This window comes from Bos grunniens, chromosome X (assembly GCF_055505025.1).
Source record: "Bos grunniens cultivar Pamir isolate PY7600 chromosome X, Bosgru_T2T1.0, whole genome shotgun sequence".
Lineage (NCBI taxonomy): Eukaryota > Metazoa > Chordata > Mammalia > Artiodactyla > Bovidae > Bos > Bos grunniens.
Genome location: NC_141194.1, coordinates 37,470,035 through 37,488,629, shown reverse-complemented (window position 1 = coordinate 37,488,629; position 18,595 = coordinate 37,470,035). Strand labels below are relative to the sequence as shown.

Genomic DNA, 18,595 nt, shown 5'->3' with positions numbered 1-18,595 from the left:
AGTCTTGGTAGTGGCTGAACTCTCAGACTTTAAGAAAAGTAAGGGATAACAACACAATATGTTATGCTGGAAAGAACAAGATCTCATACACATAAAAGAAGTACAGCTGACCCCTGAACAACGTGGCTTTGAACCGCAGAGGTCCACTGGTACGTGCATCTTTTCAACAGTAAGTACTAGAATATAATCCCTGGTTGGTTGAATCCCTGGATGCTGAGGAACCACAGATACAGAGGGTGGACTGTAAGTTGTATATGGATTAACTCCTGTGTTGTTCAAGGGTCTACTGTATTTTCCTTTCAGTTCAGTTACTACCAAGAGCTGCCATGGCAGGAGCAATAGCTATAATCTTTTCTCCCCTCAACATTTGTAAGCATCCCTAGTGCCCGAATTTTGGTCTTAATATTGTGCTATACCTAAAAAAGGAACCACAAACCAGAGGCTAGTTAATTCCATGTCCCTCGGCAGGATAAAATCAGTATAGTCTGTAACACCCTGTTGTTGCTAGGAAGCCAAAGATATTTTTAAAATAGCAGGGGCAGTGCTAAAAGGAAAAAAGGAGCAGCTTAACCGTTTGTCAAGTTGTGAGCATTTATAGCAAAAGTCATTAAGTAAAGCAAGCTGTGCTTATAAAAAGGCCATGAAGCTCATAAGAAAAGAGTGAATGTAAAGAAAATGTACAAAAATATAATTGTAATGTCAAAGAAGGATGACTATTACCATTGCATTTAAATGTATTTACTCAAGTAAGTAGGAAAATGCTTATATGTAACTGTGTAGATACAGATAGATATTTTGTGGGTTTTTGTTATTTGTGTTCATAAAGTATAGATATCTGCCATTTTTAGTTTGTGTAAACCACAAATAATTAAGACAACTTAGAAGTCAAATTGTCCTAGAAATAGCAGAAGCTATAACATGAATGGAAAAGCCCCATCAGCATTTGTGGTCTTACATGAAGTGATGTAGAAGAAGAATCCTGCAGCTAACTAGCACCTGTTGTCATATACAATTTCCAATTAGAAAGATGATACAACCATTTATTCCAAAATAAATATTTAGTTTACTGTCCTGAAGAAGAAATCTAAATTTTCAAACTCACTCTCCTGTCACTCTGGGAGTGAAACCTCTTGGTGACCCAACTAATTATAAAACAATGCCAATCAGAAAAGCATATATTTTAAAACATTGAAACCAGGCCAGGTTAATATAGCATAAAAATATTACAATGAGTCATGTCCTGCCAGAGACTGAAAACAAATAAAAATTGAATGACACCCCATCTTTTAACTTCTTTAATAAATGAGAATTCGTATGAAAAACAGAAGCAAGGATCCTATGGAAGACAGGATAAGCCCCCTACCCCCACAGGACGCTCTTGTCCTAATACCCAGAGCCTGTGAGTGTTACCTTACATGACAATGGAAATTTTCCATGTGTGATTCATTTAAGGATCTTGAGATGGGGAGATTATCCTGGGCTGGGTCTAATCTAAGAGAGAGGTTCCTTATAACAGAGCAGCAGGAGGGAGACATCCCTGGTGGTCCAGAGGTTGGGGTTTTGTGCTTCTACTACAGGGGGCATGGGTTCAATCCCTGGTTGAGGAACTAAGACACTGTAAGCTGCACAGTGAGGCAAAAAAAAAAAAAAAAGGAGAGAGAGAGAGAAAGCAGAGCGGGAGGTCAGAAGAGAAGATGCTAGCTATGTTGCTGGCTTTGATATGGAAGAAGGGAACCATGTGCCATAGGATGTAGGCAGCCACTGGAGGCTGGAAAGACCAAGGAATTGGATTCTCCCCTGGAGCCTCCTGAAGGATCACAGCCCTGGGGGGTTCATTTTAGACCTCTGACTTGCAGAAGTGTAAGATAATAAATCTTGTGTTAAGTCACTGCTGCTGCTGCTAAGTCGCTTCAGTCATGTCCGACTCTGTGCGACCCCATAGATGGCAGCCCACCAGGGTCCCCCATCCCTGGGATTCTCCAGGCAAGAACACTGGAGTGGGTTGCCATTTCCTGCTCCAATGCATGAAAGTGAAGTCGCTCAGTTGTGTCCGACTCTTTGCAACCCCATGGACTGTAACCTACCAGGCTCCTCCATCCATGGTATTTTCCAGGCAAGAGTACTGGAGTGGGGTGCCATTGCCTTGGTAATTTGTTAAAGCAGTAATAGGAAACCAGTAGCAGATCCCATTGTTAAAAGTGAAAACTAGGTGATAAAAATATATTCAAGTTAGTGGATGGCAGCTTGAATTTAATTCATCTTGAACTTAGCAAGCAGTTCCCGAATCCAACCAAAATTAAGTGATCACCAATCCGCTTAATCTGCATTTCTAGCCTCTTGAGATGATTTTTCTTCTTTCCAGTCTGCTAGAATTACACACACGCATTTAAATTCCAGGATCATGTAAGGATAAGAATAAAAGTAGGGGCAAGAATGTAAACAAAATTAAATCTATGATATTAATAGCATCGTGCTTAGTTTTATTGTTAAAAAATTAATCAGCTCTCTAATCAATGCGGTATTTTATGTGTATATTTTCCTTTTTAAAATATTTAGAGCATTCAAGGAAATTTGAAATGCTAGGCTTGTGATTAAGTTAAATGTTTTAGAGCATTTGATTAAGTTGCAATCAGTGTTTAAATGGTTGATGAGACTTGTTTTGTTCATTTAATATGTATTTGATTTAGTGGCTGTATAAGTTAGTATGTGACCATTTAAAGCAATTGCTCTGAAACTTAAACACAACATCAGAATCACCAGGAGGGCTTATTAGAACACAGCCAATTGTGTTTCTGATTCAGTAGGTCTGGTTGTTGTTTTAGGGGCCCCCAAAATTTGCATTTCTAATGAGCTGCCATGTACTGCTTATGCTGCTGGTTTGGGGACCGCACTTTGAGAACCATTGAGGAATATGAGAAATGGAATATTCCCTGACATATCAGTAAACAAAGGATATCACAGTCATCAGTGATTAAAGCTACCACGGATGGTGAGCTGGTGAGCCCTGAAAAAACTCAGGATGTGAAAACACAAGGTACTGGCCCCAGACAACTGAGGTGCATATCAAAGGAATGATTTCAGTGAGCCAGACTCTTACATCTTTCCATACATGAAAAACCCACTAAATTCCTTAACTTGGGATATCTGGCTTTCTACATTCAGACTATCTGCCCTTTGTTGCAAAACTTCTATATAACCTGTCTCCTCTGAGCAGTTCTCTTGGGGTTACTTGAGATGCTGCCTCCTGGGCTTGAAGCCACAAAAGTTCCCGCACAATAAAACATAACTCTCAACTTTTAGGTTGTGAATATTTTTTAAGTCCATAAATATTTGCTCTTTTTTCTAATGTTGTTCTTTTATGTTTATTGAAATGCTTAATTCATAAGACTATTATATTGGACTTCCCCAGTGGCTCAGCGGTAAAGAATCTGCCTGCAATTCAGGAGACATGAAGACACTGGTTTGACCTCTGAGTCAGGAAGATCCCCTGGAGGAGGAAATGGCAACTTACTCCAGTATGCTTGCTTAGAGAATCTCATGGACAGAGGAGCCTGGCAGGCTATATAGTCCATGGGGTTGCAAAGAGTTAGACATGACTGAGTGACTAAACAAAACAAACAAAAATATTTGCTCTTTTTTTCTGTTTACTCTTTTTATGTTTATGGAAATACTAAATTCATAAGATTAAGATATTGAACTGTTAAAAAAAAGATATTGAACTGTAAAACAAAGTACAAAGAATAGGGAATATTTCTATAGACAATAAAGCCTCTTGGACATTAAAGAATCTATGAGCAAGGGGGAGCATGACAAAGGTTAATAGAAAATGTGACTTCAATCCTTCAGCCACAGAAGCTACAGGTGAAATGGATTCAATGATATGGGGGAAGGAGCAACTCCTAAGCTGTTTTCACATTGGAATCACTTGGGAAAACAAAGATATTAGAGATCTCTAAATAGTCAATATTATTTTGTCAATAATGTTGCCTTCTGCTTTATGTTTAAAGGCACTATAAATCATAGAGAAATCACCATTCTTAGTTTTCTTCCAGTCTACTAAAAATCTTTAAAAAAACACTTTTCACTGGAAACAATGACAAACCTCTAATTTGGGCTGGACTTAGAGGCCCACTAACAGTGATCTGGGCTTTTTATGTTGTCGTTTAGTTGCTAAGTCACGTTTGACTCTTTTGTGACCCCACGGACTGTAGCCTGCCAGGTTCCTCGGGCCATGGGATTCTCCAGGCAAAAATACTGGAGTGGTTTACAATTTCCTCCTTCAGGGGACATTCCTGACCCAGGGATCAAACCTGGGTCTCCTGCTTGGCAGGAGAATTCTTTACCATGGATTCACTGGGCTTTCTATATAGCCCTCCAGAAATTAATTATCCCAGCTTTAAATATTGTAAGAGCTGTGTTATGTGTTACAAATGAAAGGCTGACAAAGTTAAAAACACTCTCTGGCTCTGTAATGACTTTTCATTTTGGTCCCTCTTCATTTCCATTGAACATATAGTTTTGTTTGCCTTCCGGTGGATTCCTGCAGCTTTACAGTCTTAGGAATCTGTCAACAGTGCTAGCAAAACAGCTTTTGCAAAATCCAAAGTACCCAAATTTAAAGTTTCTGACACTGATCAATTTGCTCTGGATGTTTAATTAGCTATATGAGGATTTAAAATGAATAGTCAACAAGCTCAAATATTTATTCAACTTGATTTTGCCTAAATGTTTTAAAATGGCAACTATTTTTCATCATTATCTCTTTTCCTGTTGTTTAGAAAAAGGAGGAGCATGACATAGGATTGTAAATGGGAAGATGGTTGAGGAGATAAAATGTTAACATTGATTATTTCTGGATGATGGCAGTATTGGTGGTTCTAACTATTTTAAAAATCTCTTTTAGTATTTTTTTTTTTTTACCAAAAAGAGTATGACTGTAATAACCAGAAAAAAAATACCATTCAAAGAAGGAAATTTCTCCCAAACATGATTTTGAAAGTAATTGAAAATGAAATAGGACTTCCTAGAGTAATGGCTAATTCTTGGCTTTAGTGAAGAGATGTGCAAGGGAGTTATCAAAGACTAATAGCGTTATGTCAAAATGACCTAGTAGCCAACTTGAAGACAGATCACATTGGCCAAATAGGGTACAATTTAAGCACCAATAAGAGTATTAACTGCAATGAATTGAAACCTTCAAGTATTAATATATTAAAATGTATGAGTTTATGAAGATACTATAAAACAGAGGAACATTGAGAAGAGCCATAGTAAGATCTATTTTAATTCAGTGTAAAAGAGAACGCTCTGTCAGTTTCTATGAATTCTGATCAGAAAAGTCAGACCATATAAAAATAGAACAAGATAGCTGTGCATATAAAGAATACCCTGATGCTGGGTATTTTCATGCAGGCTAAAGAATGATTTCGAAGGAATGGTGTGGAGGAGGCATGAAAAGGATGGTTGATATAAAATAGCTCATAAAGATCTTTGAAATCTCAAGTTTCTATTATTCTTTAATATTTTTCCCTTTGGTATGAAATCAAAACTTGTTTAGGAATTAACTAAAACTCCCAGAAAGCCAAAATAAAGCAAAGAACCAAAACAATAAATACTGTAAACAAAGTCTCCTACGGCCGGAGGAAGACCTGATGCAGAGTCCATGTGTGTGGGTAAACAGATACTAAAAACAAACAAAACGCCAAACCCAAATAGTGTGCTGGGCCAGATCTTAAGAGCAAACATGTATATGGATGAGATGGGCAATCACTCAACAATCCTGATATGCTTAGAAAGAGTTACTGCTGCTGCTGCTAAGTCGCTTCAGTCGTGTCCGACTCTGTGCGACCCCATAGACGGCAGCCCACCAGGCTCCCCCGTCCCTGGGATTCTCCAGGCAAGAACACTGGAGTGGGTTGCCATTTCCTTCTCCAATGCATGAAAGTGAAAAGTGAAAGTGAAGTCGATCAGTCGTCTCCAACTCTTCGAGATCCCATGGACTGCAGCCTACCAGGTTCCTCCATCCATGGGATTTTCCAGGCAAGAGTACTGGAGTGGGGTGCCATTGCCTTCTCCGTAGAAAGAGTTGAGTACTTCCTAAACTATCAGAACATGGTGGATGCATTGCAAAAGCTGAAGACAGACAGTGGTTGTATTCTCATAGGGTCATGCCATGCATTCTTTCCTATGTCCCTATCCTGCCTTGAATTTCTGTGTGTCCTAGCGTTGACCTAAAAAATATTAACAACCTGAAAGTTGAGAGTTATGGTTCATTCAGTGGGAATTTTTAGGACTTCAAGGCCGGGAGACTGAATCTCAAGTAACCAGGAAGAGAACTGCTCCAAGGAGCTGAGGAGCCAGGTTATATAGAAGTTTTGTTAACGAAGGGCAGGTGGTCTGAACATCTGAAGATTGTTGTTAATTAAAGAAAACTAAGTAACCTAACAAGGAATTCAGTTAACTTAATTCAAAAGGTAACCTAACTTAACTTTTCTTTGTATGGAAAGATGCAAGAGTCTGGGCTCACTGAAATCATTCCTTTCATACTCATCTCAGCTATCTGGGGCCAGTATCCTGTTCTCACATCCTGAGCTTCCTTCCTCAGGGCTCACCTAGGTAGTGGCCGCCATTCTGATGGCTGCTAGATCACAGGTATTCTCCTTCCTGAGTGCCCTTAGGGCTCACCAACGCACATTGGAGGGTTGCAGTCACTGATGACTGGGACTTCCTTGTTTACTGATATGGCAAGAAATATTCCATTTCTCACCCCTAATTTCCAGTATGTTATCAATGATGTCTCTCTCCAACCAGTTGAATAACTGATTGGCCAACAGTAGGAGGAATTTGGGGCTGTGTATAATGATACCGTTGAGAACACTGTAATCATTTAAAAATGGGCATTTCCTGTTTTTATTTTTTATGGAAACAGGCTAAGGCCCTAGAGAAGGCGTAGACTTTATCCCCAGTGTAAATTGGCCAAGGAATAAACTTGCTGACTGAATCTCCCTCTGGGATGGAGAATATTCCAGTGCTCTGATATTCTCTACCCAGGTTATAATTTTAGTTATATCAATATAAGAATGACAAGGAAACAAAATAATACCTTCAGCACACCTAGATTGGCTCCCCTCAAAGATGGAAGCACAGGGATGTTGAATGAAATTGCCATATTTTTGATGTATATGTTTTGAAGACCTCAGAGATAAATGGTTAGGGCATAATGGTATTCATAACGACCTCCTCAAAATGTGCTATAGGAATTTTAGTGTTGGGTCAGTGTAAACTGACTAGGAGACCACGAAGATGGCCAGAATTGAGTCAGGGCTTCTCCTGAGATTGAATTAGACTGTAACTTGATTCAGTGAAAAATACACAAATTTCTCCCATGTGCCTGTCCTTTAAAAGCACTATGTGATTTACCCTCATATAACTCATTGGGATACATATTTGTACATCCATTTTACAGCTGAGAAACCTAAGTCTCAGAAGCAACTGGTCCAAACCACAGGGCCAATGTGCTATGAGCTGTGACCTAAAGTCCAACCCTGCTTCGAAGCCCTTACTCTTACACTATGGCAAACTGCCTCTGAACTACATCATATTTCATGTTGTGAACAACTGGCTTTTGTTACTATTTACCCAAGGACATAAAACTGCCATGCTGCTTGGTGGCCTCTGTAAAGATTCATGGAGACATCATATTTCCTATTTAGATACAAATTTATTAGTACCAGTTAGGTACATATTTCCCATTATGTACCAACATTTTAAAACATTTTACCAAGAAACCTAAATAAGATTACCTTTTTTGGTCCTAAAATCATTACTATAAATATCTTAGGAACAGTATTCCAGCTTTTCAAAACATTCCTTTCAATATGACAATAGTTTAACTCCTACTCTTTTTTTTCACATTCCTACTCTTAAGGACCGTGTCTCATCCACAGATTCCTTTGTAACTTCCATTATTTGAACTACCAGAATGACAATGATTTGAAACCCTTCCACATTGCTGCAGGGCCATATGGATATGTGGTTGTGTAGTGGGTTGAATGTTGTTGTTCAGTTGCTAAGTCATGTCTGACTCTTTGCAGCTCCATGGACTGTAGTCTGCCAGGCTCCTCTGTCCATGTGATTTTTTCCAGGCAAGAATACTGGAGTGGGTTGCCATTTCCTTCTCCAGAGGATCTTCCCAACCCAGGGATCGAACCTGTGCCTCCTGCATTGGCAGGTGAATTCTTTACCACTGAGCCACCCCCAAGCCCAATGGGTTGAATGGTGTCCCCCAGATTCATATCTACCAGGAAACTGAGAATGGGGCAGAGTTTGGAAGTAGGGTCTTTGCGAATGTTATTAGTTAAGATGAAGTCATGCTGGGGTAGGCTGGACCCTAAATCCAGTGACAGATGTTTTCCTTAGAAGAGGTGAAGAAACACAGAGATATACAGAGAAGATCAAGGTGGAATCATAGACTGGAGTGACAAGCTAGAAGCCGAGCTACAAGCTGAGGAGTGCCAAAGCTTGCTGAGAGCCTCCAGAAGCTAGGAAGAGGTGAGGAAAGATTCTTCCTTAGAGCCTTCCGGGAGAACATGGCCTTGCTGGCATGTGGATTTGGGGCTTCTAGCTTCCAGGACTGGAGAAGGCAATGGCACCCCACTCCAGTACTCTTGCCTGGAAAATCCCATGGACGGAGGAGCCTGGTAGGCTGCAGTCCATGGGGTTGCTAAGAGTCAGACACAACTGAAGTGACTTAGCAGCAGCAGCAGCAGCAACAGGAGCCTCCAGGACTGTGAGAGAATAGATCTGTGTTGTTTCTAAGCCACCAAGTTTGTGGTAATTTGTATGGCAGCCCTAGGAAACTAATACAGTGGTTTATGCTGAGTTTCCTTCCTACTGGTTTTACACTGGCAGAAAACACTTTAGCAATCGCTACCATAAGTAAATTACCTCTATAGGGGACTTAATTAGAGTAGAACAATGTTACATTATTTGGTTTTATATGGTGCCTTTCATACACGTTTCCTGAAGCTGTTTTACTAAGTACTGTGTTAAAGTGAAAATGACTGTGAAGCTATTGTATTATGAACCTTTCAATAGTGGACTCAGAGCATTAGGCATGAACAGCTGTCATTATGGAAGAAACAGAAAGGCTTGAAAGTGGAGTGATAATGTCCCACTGCTGTTGCTAAGTTTCATCCATTTTTAAACTTCCAAAGAGTAAGTGATCTGGAGAAGGAAATGGCAACCCACTCCAGTAGTCTTGCCTGGAGAATCCCATGGACAAAGGAGCCTGGTGGGCTACAATGCATGGGGTCACAAAGAGTTGGACACAACTGAGCGACTAACACACACAAGGTGTCATATCTAAAAAGACAAGCCCAGAGTGAAGGGAAAAATAGAACATCCAACACTTGACCCTGGTAGAGCACCTGAGAATTAACAAAATCTGAAAATAACACCAGATTTGAAGCAAATGTAATGGAATACATATGTATATCTTTTGTAGCTTCTGATATGTTAGGGGTGGAAAAGAGTCACTAAGAGAGACTTTTCTAAAGAGGGAAGTGAGCAATGGTCAATTTTCACCAATGGGAGACTGACCCTACAGGGATCCACAATGAACTGAGGATCCATACTGAATCTTCAGGCTGTCTTTCCATGGGTGTAGGATACACGTCCTTACTAGTTTAGCAAAATTCAGAAGAGAAATCATGGCCCATTTGTTGGGGGGGGGGGGGGCAAGAGTTAACACAGCAGTCCTGAGATGGCTGTCTTTAAAAGGCCTGCTTCCTAGGTTGGTCCTTGGCTGGCATCTGGGAACTTGAACTTTGGTGGGAGGGTTTCCACCATTCCCAGAAATGATAAGGATGGCTCACTCCCTAAACTGTTTGTAAAAATACTATGGATTATGCTGAACAGAATCTTTTTGGGAGTCTAGAAGCTGGCTTCATGCTAGGCAGACGGTGCCTATGTGACCAGTCCCCAATAAAAGTCTTATGCACTCTGTGTCTAATGGGCTTCCATGAAAAATAGCATTTCACACATGTGGCCACAGCTGATTGCTGGGGGAATTAAGCATGAACTGTTGACCCCACCAGGAGAAGACCCTTGCAACCTTGTGCCTGGTCTCCCCTGGCCTTTGCCCATGTGCCTTTTCCCTTTGCTTTCTATCCTTTTTTTTTTTTTTTGTAATGAATCTTAGCCATGACCATATCCTGAGTCATGCGAATCCTCCTAATGGATCATTGAACCTGGGGTTGGTCTTGGGACCCTGACATACCAGCTCCTCCACAATATCAGTCAACAGCTCCATCTGAGCACTCCCTTTCACTCCCCAGTGGTGCCCTCAGATTATACGATACTCAACTAAGACTTAGCTAAAGAGAATTCACCAATGATATATGTGTGTGTGTGTATATATATATGCTGTATATATTGGCTGTTGTTGTTCAGTCGCCCAGTCATGTCCGACTCTTTGCAACCCCATGGACTGCAGCATGCCAGGCCTCTCTGTCCCTTACCATCTCCCAAAGTTTGCCCAAGTTCTTGTCCATTGCATCAGTGATGCCATACAGCCATCTCATCCTCTGATGCCCTCTTCTCCTGCCCTCAATCTTTCCAGGCATCAGGGACTTTTCCAATGAGTCAGCTGTATATATATTGGCTGTATCACATGGCATGCAGGGGCCTTAGTTCCCTAACCAGGGATCGAACCCGTGCCTCTGGAGTCTTGACCACTAGACTGCAAGGGAAGTCTCCTGTCCCCCTCACCCACTACATTTTGACAAGTGAACAGGTTTAACTATTGTAATCAAGTAAGAAAAGAGCAATGGGGCTTCCCTTGTGGCTCAGCGATAAAGAATCGGCTTGCAATGCAGGAGCTGCAGGAGATGCAGGTTTGACCCGGGTTGGGAAGATCCCCTGGAGCAGGGCATGGCAAGCCACTCCAGAATTCTTGCCTGCAGCATCCCATGGACAGAGGAGCCTGGCGGGCTACAGTCCAGAGGGTCACAAAGAGTCTGACGCGACTGAAGCAACCTAGCATGCATGCAAGAAAAGAGCAATACATTTTATTTTTGAATGTGTATTTAGGTCTTTTACTTCTTGATCTGGTTTTTCCTTCTCTTGGTGTCTTAGACAGGACCAGCTTGTAAGGGTACATTGTTTTTTAAATTTGCAAGTTTAAACTATGTTTATTTGCTGATATAAAAACGTTGCTAGCTGTCCTTCTGTTCTCCAGTGCATCAAACTTGTTCTTGCCTTAAGCTTTTGTACCAGCAGCTCTTCCTGTCTGAGATGCTTTCCCTATAGCCTTTAATACCTCGCTCTATCTTTTCAGTGAGCACTCCCCTTAACAGTCACCTCCTCAGAGAGGCCTTCCCTGACCACCCAATCTAAAGGAGCCCCCACTCTACCCACAGATCCCCCTGCTTTGACTTCATCATAGCACTTATTTCAACCCTCTATTGTATTCATGCTTTATTTTTTGTTTACTGAAAGCCTCCTCCCTCTAGAATATAATTTCCACTCGAAAAAGTATTTTGTTTGATTTGATCAGCATTTTATTCTCAGTGCTAAACCAACACCTGGAAGAAAAATCAGGCATTGGGTTAATATTTTTGAATAAATGAATAATTAAATCATTTGATTAAATAAATGACATTTTGGAAATTGCACTTAACAGTTTTCAGGACACTGGCCCAATTTGCTTTATTTTTTTTTTTCTGTTGCCATATTCAGTATTTTCCCCATCAGGTTTTTTTCACCAGTGGGCAGTCACTATTTTTTTGTTCCACCAGGCCCCCAAAGCAGCCAGACAGGCAGATTAGTGAAGCAACACCGTCAATCAATGTCAGGTGTACGCTTGCCTCAATTCCAAAGGGCCAGCACTATCATTTAAACATCATCCAATCTCTTTGCATCTTACAGAGTTTAACTGCTACAAAAAGTAAGGAGGCAATTGCAATGGGTTGTACTGTGCATATTGGCAGGGTCGATGCCATTAAGATTCACTTCCTTGCTTCTCCTGTTCAATTACTTCTGTGCAAGGCGGTGGATTTCCCTTGTCTTCTTCAATTTAGATTTAGTGAATTTCTGAATCTCAGCCATATCTTGTTTGTCAGGTATTTGGGCAGATGAAGCAGTGATGGGGTGCACAAAAGAGTCAGATTTCCACAGTATCTACTCTACCCACCCCCCATTTCTGATATCTCCATCACCCATTCCAGCCTCTTATGATATTGCACTACCCTAATTTTCCTTGTACCTTAACAATTTACTCCTGTCCCTCCCTAAGTGTACCTGTCCTTGAGGTTTGCTGCTGCTGCTGCTGCTAAGTCACTTCAGTCGTGTCTGACTCTGTGTGACCCCATAGACGGCAGCCCACCAGGCTCCCCCGTCCCTGGGATTCTCTAGGCAAGAACACTGGAGTGGGTTGCCATTTCCTTCTCCAATGCATGAAAGGGAAAAGTGAAAGTGAAGTCCCTCAGTTGTGTCCGACTCCCAGCGACCCCATGGACTGCAGCCTACCAGGCTCCTCTGTCCATGGGATTTTCCAGACAAGAGTACTGGAGTGGGGTGCCATTGCCTTCTCTGGTCCTTGAGGTTTCAGTTCAGTTCAGTTCAGTTGCTCAGTCGTGTCCGACTCTTTGCGACCCCATAAACCGCAGCACGCCAGGCCTCCCTGTCCATCACCAACTCCCAGAATTCACTCAGACTCACATCCATCGAGTCAGTGATGCCATCCAGCCATCTCATCCTCTGTCGTCCCCTTCTCCTCCTGCCCCCAATCCCTCCCAGCATCAGAGTCTTTTCCAATGAGTCAACTCTTCGCATGAGGTGGCCAAAGTACTGGAGTTTCAGCTTCAGCATCATTCCCTCCAAAGAAATCCCAGGGCCGATCTTCAGAATGGACTGGTTGGATCTCCTTGCAGTCCAAGGGACTCTGAAGAGTCTTCTCCAACACCACAGTTCCAAAGCATCAATTCTTTGGCGTTCAGTCTGCAATTCTCCCACAATGAGATGTGCATGCTTAGTTGCTCAGTCGTGTACAACCCTTTGCAACCCCGTGAACTGTAGCCTGCCAGGCTCCTCTGTCCATCAGGATTCTCCAGGCAAGAATACTGGAGTGGGTTACCATGCCCTCCTTCAAGGGATCTTCCCAACTCAGGGATCAAACCCAAGTCTCTTATGTGTCTTGCATTGGCAGATGGGTTCTTTACCACTAGCAGAACTTGTGATTGTTTTTCCCAGGATCTGTGTAGAGCTCCTCTAATGAAGGACTTCCAGTGGCAATTGTTGTGTGGTGAGCAAGCACAGAAAAGAACATGTTTACACTCGTCCTCCGCTTTCAACCCATGCTTGGCTATTTGTCTCTTGCTTTGGAGGTCCCGCCCACTCCCCTGATTTCTGGGCCCTGACCTCTTTCTGGCTGCCGATCTGCACTTCTGCACTCCTTCACTCTCTATTGAATGCTCATCTGTTTCTCCAACTGTACCTTCTTCCAACCACTAGTTCACATGTGACACTCACTGTCATTCACTTGGTCCTATATAGAGGATCCCCACTGAAACTTCTTTCCTGGTTGTGTCCCTGGCTTCATCCCCTAACCAGCTTGTAATATTATTCTGGAACAAAGCATATTTCACTCTGGTGGAAACAGAATTATTAGGCAAATAGAATTCTAACCAGTGACAGCATATTTAGAAGAAAAACTCTTTTATGTTTATTTATTCTTCTTGTCCCTTGCATCCAGAAGATGAACACAACACGGCTTAATACTAACACTGTCTCATCTTAAATAACATAACGAAAAGTTTTAAAGATGAGTTATTTCAAATCTCTTCAGCAATTCAAATGAGGTGGATTCTTTAGTACATACTAGGGTATCGGCCATAAAAAGCAGGCAGTGTCTGCAGGGAGTTGCTTTATGACATATTGTTTTCAGAAAATAATCATTAGTCTTTGATATCAAGTGTGAGATATTTAAACACAGACATTTGCTCTGTATTTCTCTATCAGGCATGATACAATGGTGAGAGCACTGCATGGGAAGTCAGAGGACCTATGTTTCAGTCTCTAATTATAGTATAGTGATTCAGAGCCTTTTCTCACCTCTACTTTCATCCAGGTAGGGCTGAGCTACTTAGTAGTTGCTGATAGAATGTGAGTGGAAGTGATTGTGCTGCTTCCCTGCTAAGGTGGCTTTGAAGTGAGCATCCTGTCCCCAGGCACTCTTCCCTAGCACCTGGCTGGATGTTGACACCTAGGATAACCTTGGAGGCCACATGTTGAAGATAGCAGAGCCATTTTCATCCCCAGTCCCTAAATGGCCACATAAACAATCACTCCTTCTGTCTTATCAATCAGGAACATTTGCACTATGTTAAGCTTCTGACATTTTGAGATTTTTGTCTTATAGTAGCTAGTATGTCCCTAATAAAGTTGTTTCCCTTCTTTATGCCAATCTGTTTGGGTTTTTATAAGGATTAAATGAGTCAGAACAATGCCTTACACATAATAAATGTCCAATAAATGTTAGCCCTCAATATTACTTCCTGCTCTGATGCTAGCAGGTTATGGGTCATTGAACATGTCAATTTTCCTGGCCTTCCATTTCTTCAGCTGAAAAACATAAGAGTCATGCTTGATGACTAAATCTCCTGGAGTTTGAAATTCTATAATCAGAAGCCTCTTCAAATTGCTAAGAAAAAAAAAAAATTAACCCAAGGAAAGTGGCCAGAAGATGAGAGAAATTCATTCAGGACATCAGGTAAAAAGGTAAAGAACAAAAACAGAACAGTCCAAAGGATGCTGAGAGGGAAAACCGCTAGTTAAAGAGAAGCATATTTTCTTTTTAAGATGTATCCATAAATTGTGAAATAAGCTTCCAAGAAAAGATTTACAAACCGGGCTGTATCTGTGAGACTTTCATTCACACCCAAATGAATATCGTCCGTAGTAAGAAAACAAGGGTGTCCTCCCAGAAGTGCAAAGCCTGCAGTAAAAGAGAGAGAAGAAAGGCTTTTTGAAAAAAAAAGAATTAAAGTAGCAAACAAAATCATGAGGTCTCAGCACCATCTTAATTGAAAAGTCAAAATCTTTCCATCTCACCAGCCTCTCTAATAGGGAATTCCCAGGGAAAGCAAAATGAGGAGCTGAGAGAAGTATATGAGATTTTCTGTACTAGCACTTAACTCTCCTTCAGATGTGTGACCATCTCTCCACCATCTTTTCAGAACTGTGTGATTATGGGCCATTGTTCCTTTCTGGAGGCTATATCTCATTTTTAATCTTAAAATATATAAGTGATGTCCACCAGGAAAATGGGAACATCAACTGTAGTGTGGGATGTCATGGATGGCAATGGAACACTGCTCAGTAATTAAAAGAAATGAACTGTACACACAACATGGATGAATCTCACAAACATTATGCTGAATGAAAGAAGCTAGACGCAAAAGAGTACATAATGTATAATTCCATTCATATGAAGTTCTACAATGGGTGAAACAAACATAGAGTGGCTGAAATTAAAATACTTGTTGCTTCTGGAGAGGGTGATTGGCTGGGAAAGAGCATTGGTGAACTTTCTGGGGTAACAGAAGTACGTTATACCTTGACAGACATGGTAAGGTTACATACCAATACATGGGTATATGTATTCTTCAATACTTACTGAATTGCACACACTTAAGATCTGTGCATTTCCTATATATACATTATACCTTTTTAAAAAATTGAAAATAAAGTGAGCATTGAAATGGCAGTTTCAGTTCTCTAAAAATCAGCAAGATCGAACTTCTCTGATGGTCCAGTTGTTCAGAATCCATCTGCCAATGCAGAGGACATGATTTCAATCCCTGGTCTGGGAAGATCCCACACGCTGTGAGGCAACTAAGCCCATGGCCACAACTACTGAGCCTGCACTTTAGAGCCCGTGAGCCGCAACTGCTGAAGCCCATGTACCTAGAGCCTGTGCTCTGCAACAAGAGAAGCCACCACACTGGAGAGTAGTGGTGAGTACTGTGGCTACTGTGATGGCTCTCCGTGCATCACAGCTGGAGAGTAGCCCCCACTTTCTGCCACTAGAGAAGAGCCTTTATGGAGCAATGAAGACCTAGCCCAGCCAAAAGTAAATAAAATTTCAAAAGTTAGTGAGATCAAAGGTCATTCAACCGTTTTATTTATCCTCCAAACAAGACAGAGCTAAGCACCACTTACATATTACCCTCGCCACTTTTCAACCCTCCATGGAATGTGAGATTACTGCAGACATCTAAGCAGATGAAGCTGGCTCCTTTCCCACCCTCATAGCACATCCCATTGGTCTGGGAGGATGACAGACAGGGGTCTGCCTCAAGCCATAGCTAAACTCTGTGGGAACAAGGAGAACCCTTTTATCACACACCCTGGGGCAAAATTATGGGAAATGATGACATCCAATCAGAACTTTACTCTATCATCTGAGAAAGGTTCAATAGGCAGGCTTTCTTAGATATATATACATATACAATGTAAAGGTATAATTGCAAGATAGAGACTTGTCTGAGGGAGTTTGCAAACATTACTTTTTCCCTCCTTGGAAACATTACTTTTCTACCTAACTTGTCTTTTGGGAAATATGCAACAGTCACAATATTCTAATCCTACCTGTTTCCTGTGAGAAAGAGAGAAATCATTAATTGCATGGTGAATTGTGTGATAAGAAGTATTAGACCTATGAACAGAAACTCAACCCGAAGTCTCATGAAACAACCCAGTGAAGCCTTTAACACATGTTTTGGTTTTTTTTTTGCATTCCACAGTGAATTTTTTTTTAATTTTAGAAAGAACATTCAAACTACTGCACAATTGCACTCATCTCACACACTAGCAAAGTAATAATGCTCAAAATTCTCCAAGCTAGGCTTCAACAATACATGAACTGAAAACTTCCAGATGTTCAAGCTGGATTTAGAAAAGGCAGAGGAACCAGAGATCAAATTGCCAACATCCATTCGATCATAGACAAAGCAAGAGAGTTCCAGAAAAACATCTACTTCTGCTTTATTGACTACACCAAAGCCTTTGACTGTGTTGATCACAACAAACTAGAAAATTCTTCAAGAGATGGGACAACCAGACCACCTTACCTGCCTCCTGAGAAATCTGTATGCAGATCAAGAAGGAACAGTTAGAACCGGACATGGAACAATGGACTGGTTCCAAATTGGGAAAGGAGTACGTCAAGGCTGTATATTGTCACTTTGCTTATTTAAATTATATGCAGAGTACATTATGCAAAATGCCAGGCTGGATGAAACACAAGCTGGAATCAAGATTGCTGGGAGAAATATCAATAACCTCAGATATACAGATGATCCCACCCTTATGGCAGAAAGCAAAGAGAAACTAAAGAGCCTCTTGATGAGAGTGAAAGAGGAGAGTGAAAAAGCTGGCCTAAAACTCAACATTCAAAAAACTAAGATCATGGCATCTAGTCCCATCACTTCATGGCAAATAGATGGGGAAACAATGGAAACAGTGACAGACTTTATTTTGGGGGGGCTCCAAATTCACTCCGGATGGTGACTGCAGCCATGAAATTAAAAGATGCATGGTCCTTGGAAGAAAAGCTATGACCAACCTAGACAGCATATTAAAAAGCAAAAAGCAGAGACGTTACTTTGCTGACAAAGGTTCGTCTAGTCAAAGCTATGGTTTTTCTAGCAGTCATGTACGGATGTGAGAGGTGGACCATAAAGAAAGCTGAGTGCCAAAGAATTGATGCTTTTGAACTGTGGTGTTGGAGAAGACTCTTGCGAGTCCCTCGGACTGCAAGGAGATCAAACCAGTCAATCCTAAAGGAAATCAGTTCTGAATATTCTCTGGAAGGACTGATGCTGATGCTGAAGCTGAAGCACCAATACTTTGGCCACCTGATGTGAAGAACTGACTCATTGGGAAAGAACCTGATTCTGGGCAAGATTGAAGGCAGGAGGAAAAGGGGACAATAAGAGGATGAGATGGCTGGATGGCATCATTGACTTGATGGACATAAGTTGGAGCAATCTCCAGGAGTTGGTGATAGACAGGGAAGCCTGGTGTGTTGCAGTCCATGGGACCACAAAAAGTCGGACATGACTTGAGTGACTGAACTGACGACTGACTTCTAGGTATCTCTGTCACATCTCACTCCCATACTCCAAACAAATACCAAGTGGCCTCTTCATCATCTTTGCTGTGTGTCTAATAGACATCCCAAACTCCACACTTCTAAAACACTTCATCTCCATCCTGCCTGATTGGCTCTATCCTGCTCCATCCTGCTGACAGTTGCTCAGATGGAAACCTTGAAGTCATCCTTCACACCTCTCTTTTACCCGATACATCAGGAATCTTGTTGACTCTCCCTTCAAAATATTTCCCGAATCTAGCCCTCTTATCTGGCCCAAATCTGCCATCACCATGGCCCCAGCCTCTATATACTGTACCTACCTGTTGACAGCTTTCACTGCTTCTATCTTATTTCCACCCCCGAAAAGTGAAAGTGAAAGTCTATCAGTCATGTCTGACTCTTTGCGACCCCATGGACTGTATAGTCCATGGAATTCTC

General features: G+C 41.5%; 2 protein-coding genes across 3 annotated transcripts in view; one reads left to right on the top strand and one right to left on the bottom strand.

Annotated features, from left to right (window-relative positions):
• RPGR (retinitis pigmentosa GTPase regulator) overlaps positions 1-18,595 on the top strand; it is a 307,056-nt gene that overhangs the window by 160,499 nt on the left and 127,962 nt on the right. The gene's annotated exons all lie outside the window — the stretch shown is intronic.
• Positions 1-18,595, bottom strand: part of OTC (ornithine transcarbamylase) — a 75,751-nt gene that overhangs the window by 32,175 nt on the left and 24,981 nt on the right. Inside the window, exon 4 of the mRNA XM_086387679.1 lies at positions 14,908-14,995. Within this exon, the coding sequence (XP_086243805.1) occupies positions 14,908-14,995 (88 nt within the window). The remainder of the gene's footprint in view (positions 1-14,907; positions 14,996-18,595) is intronic.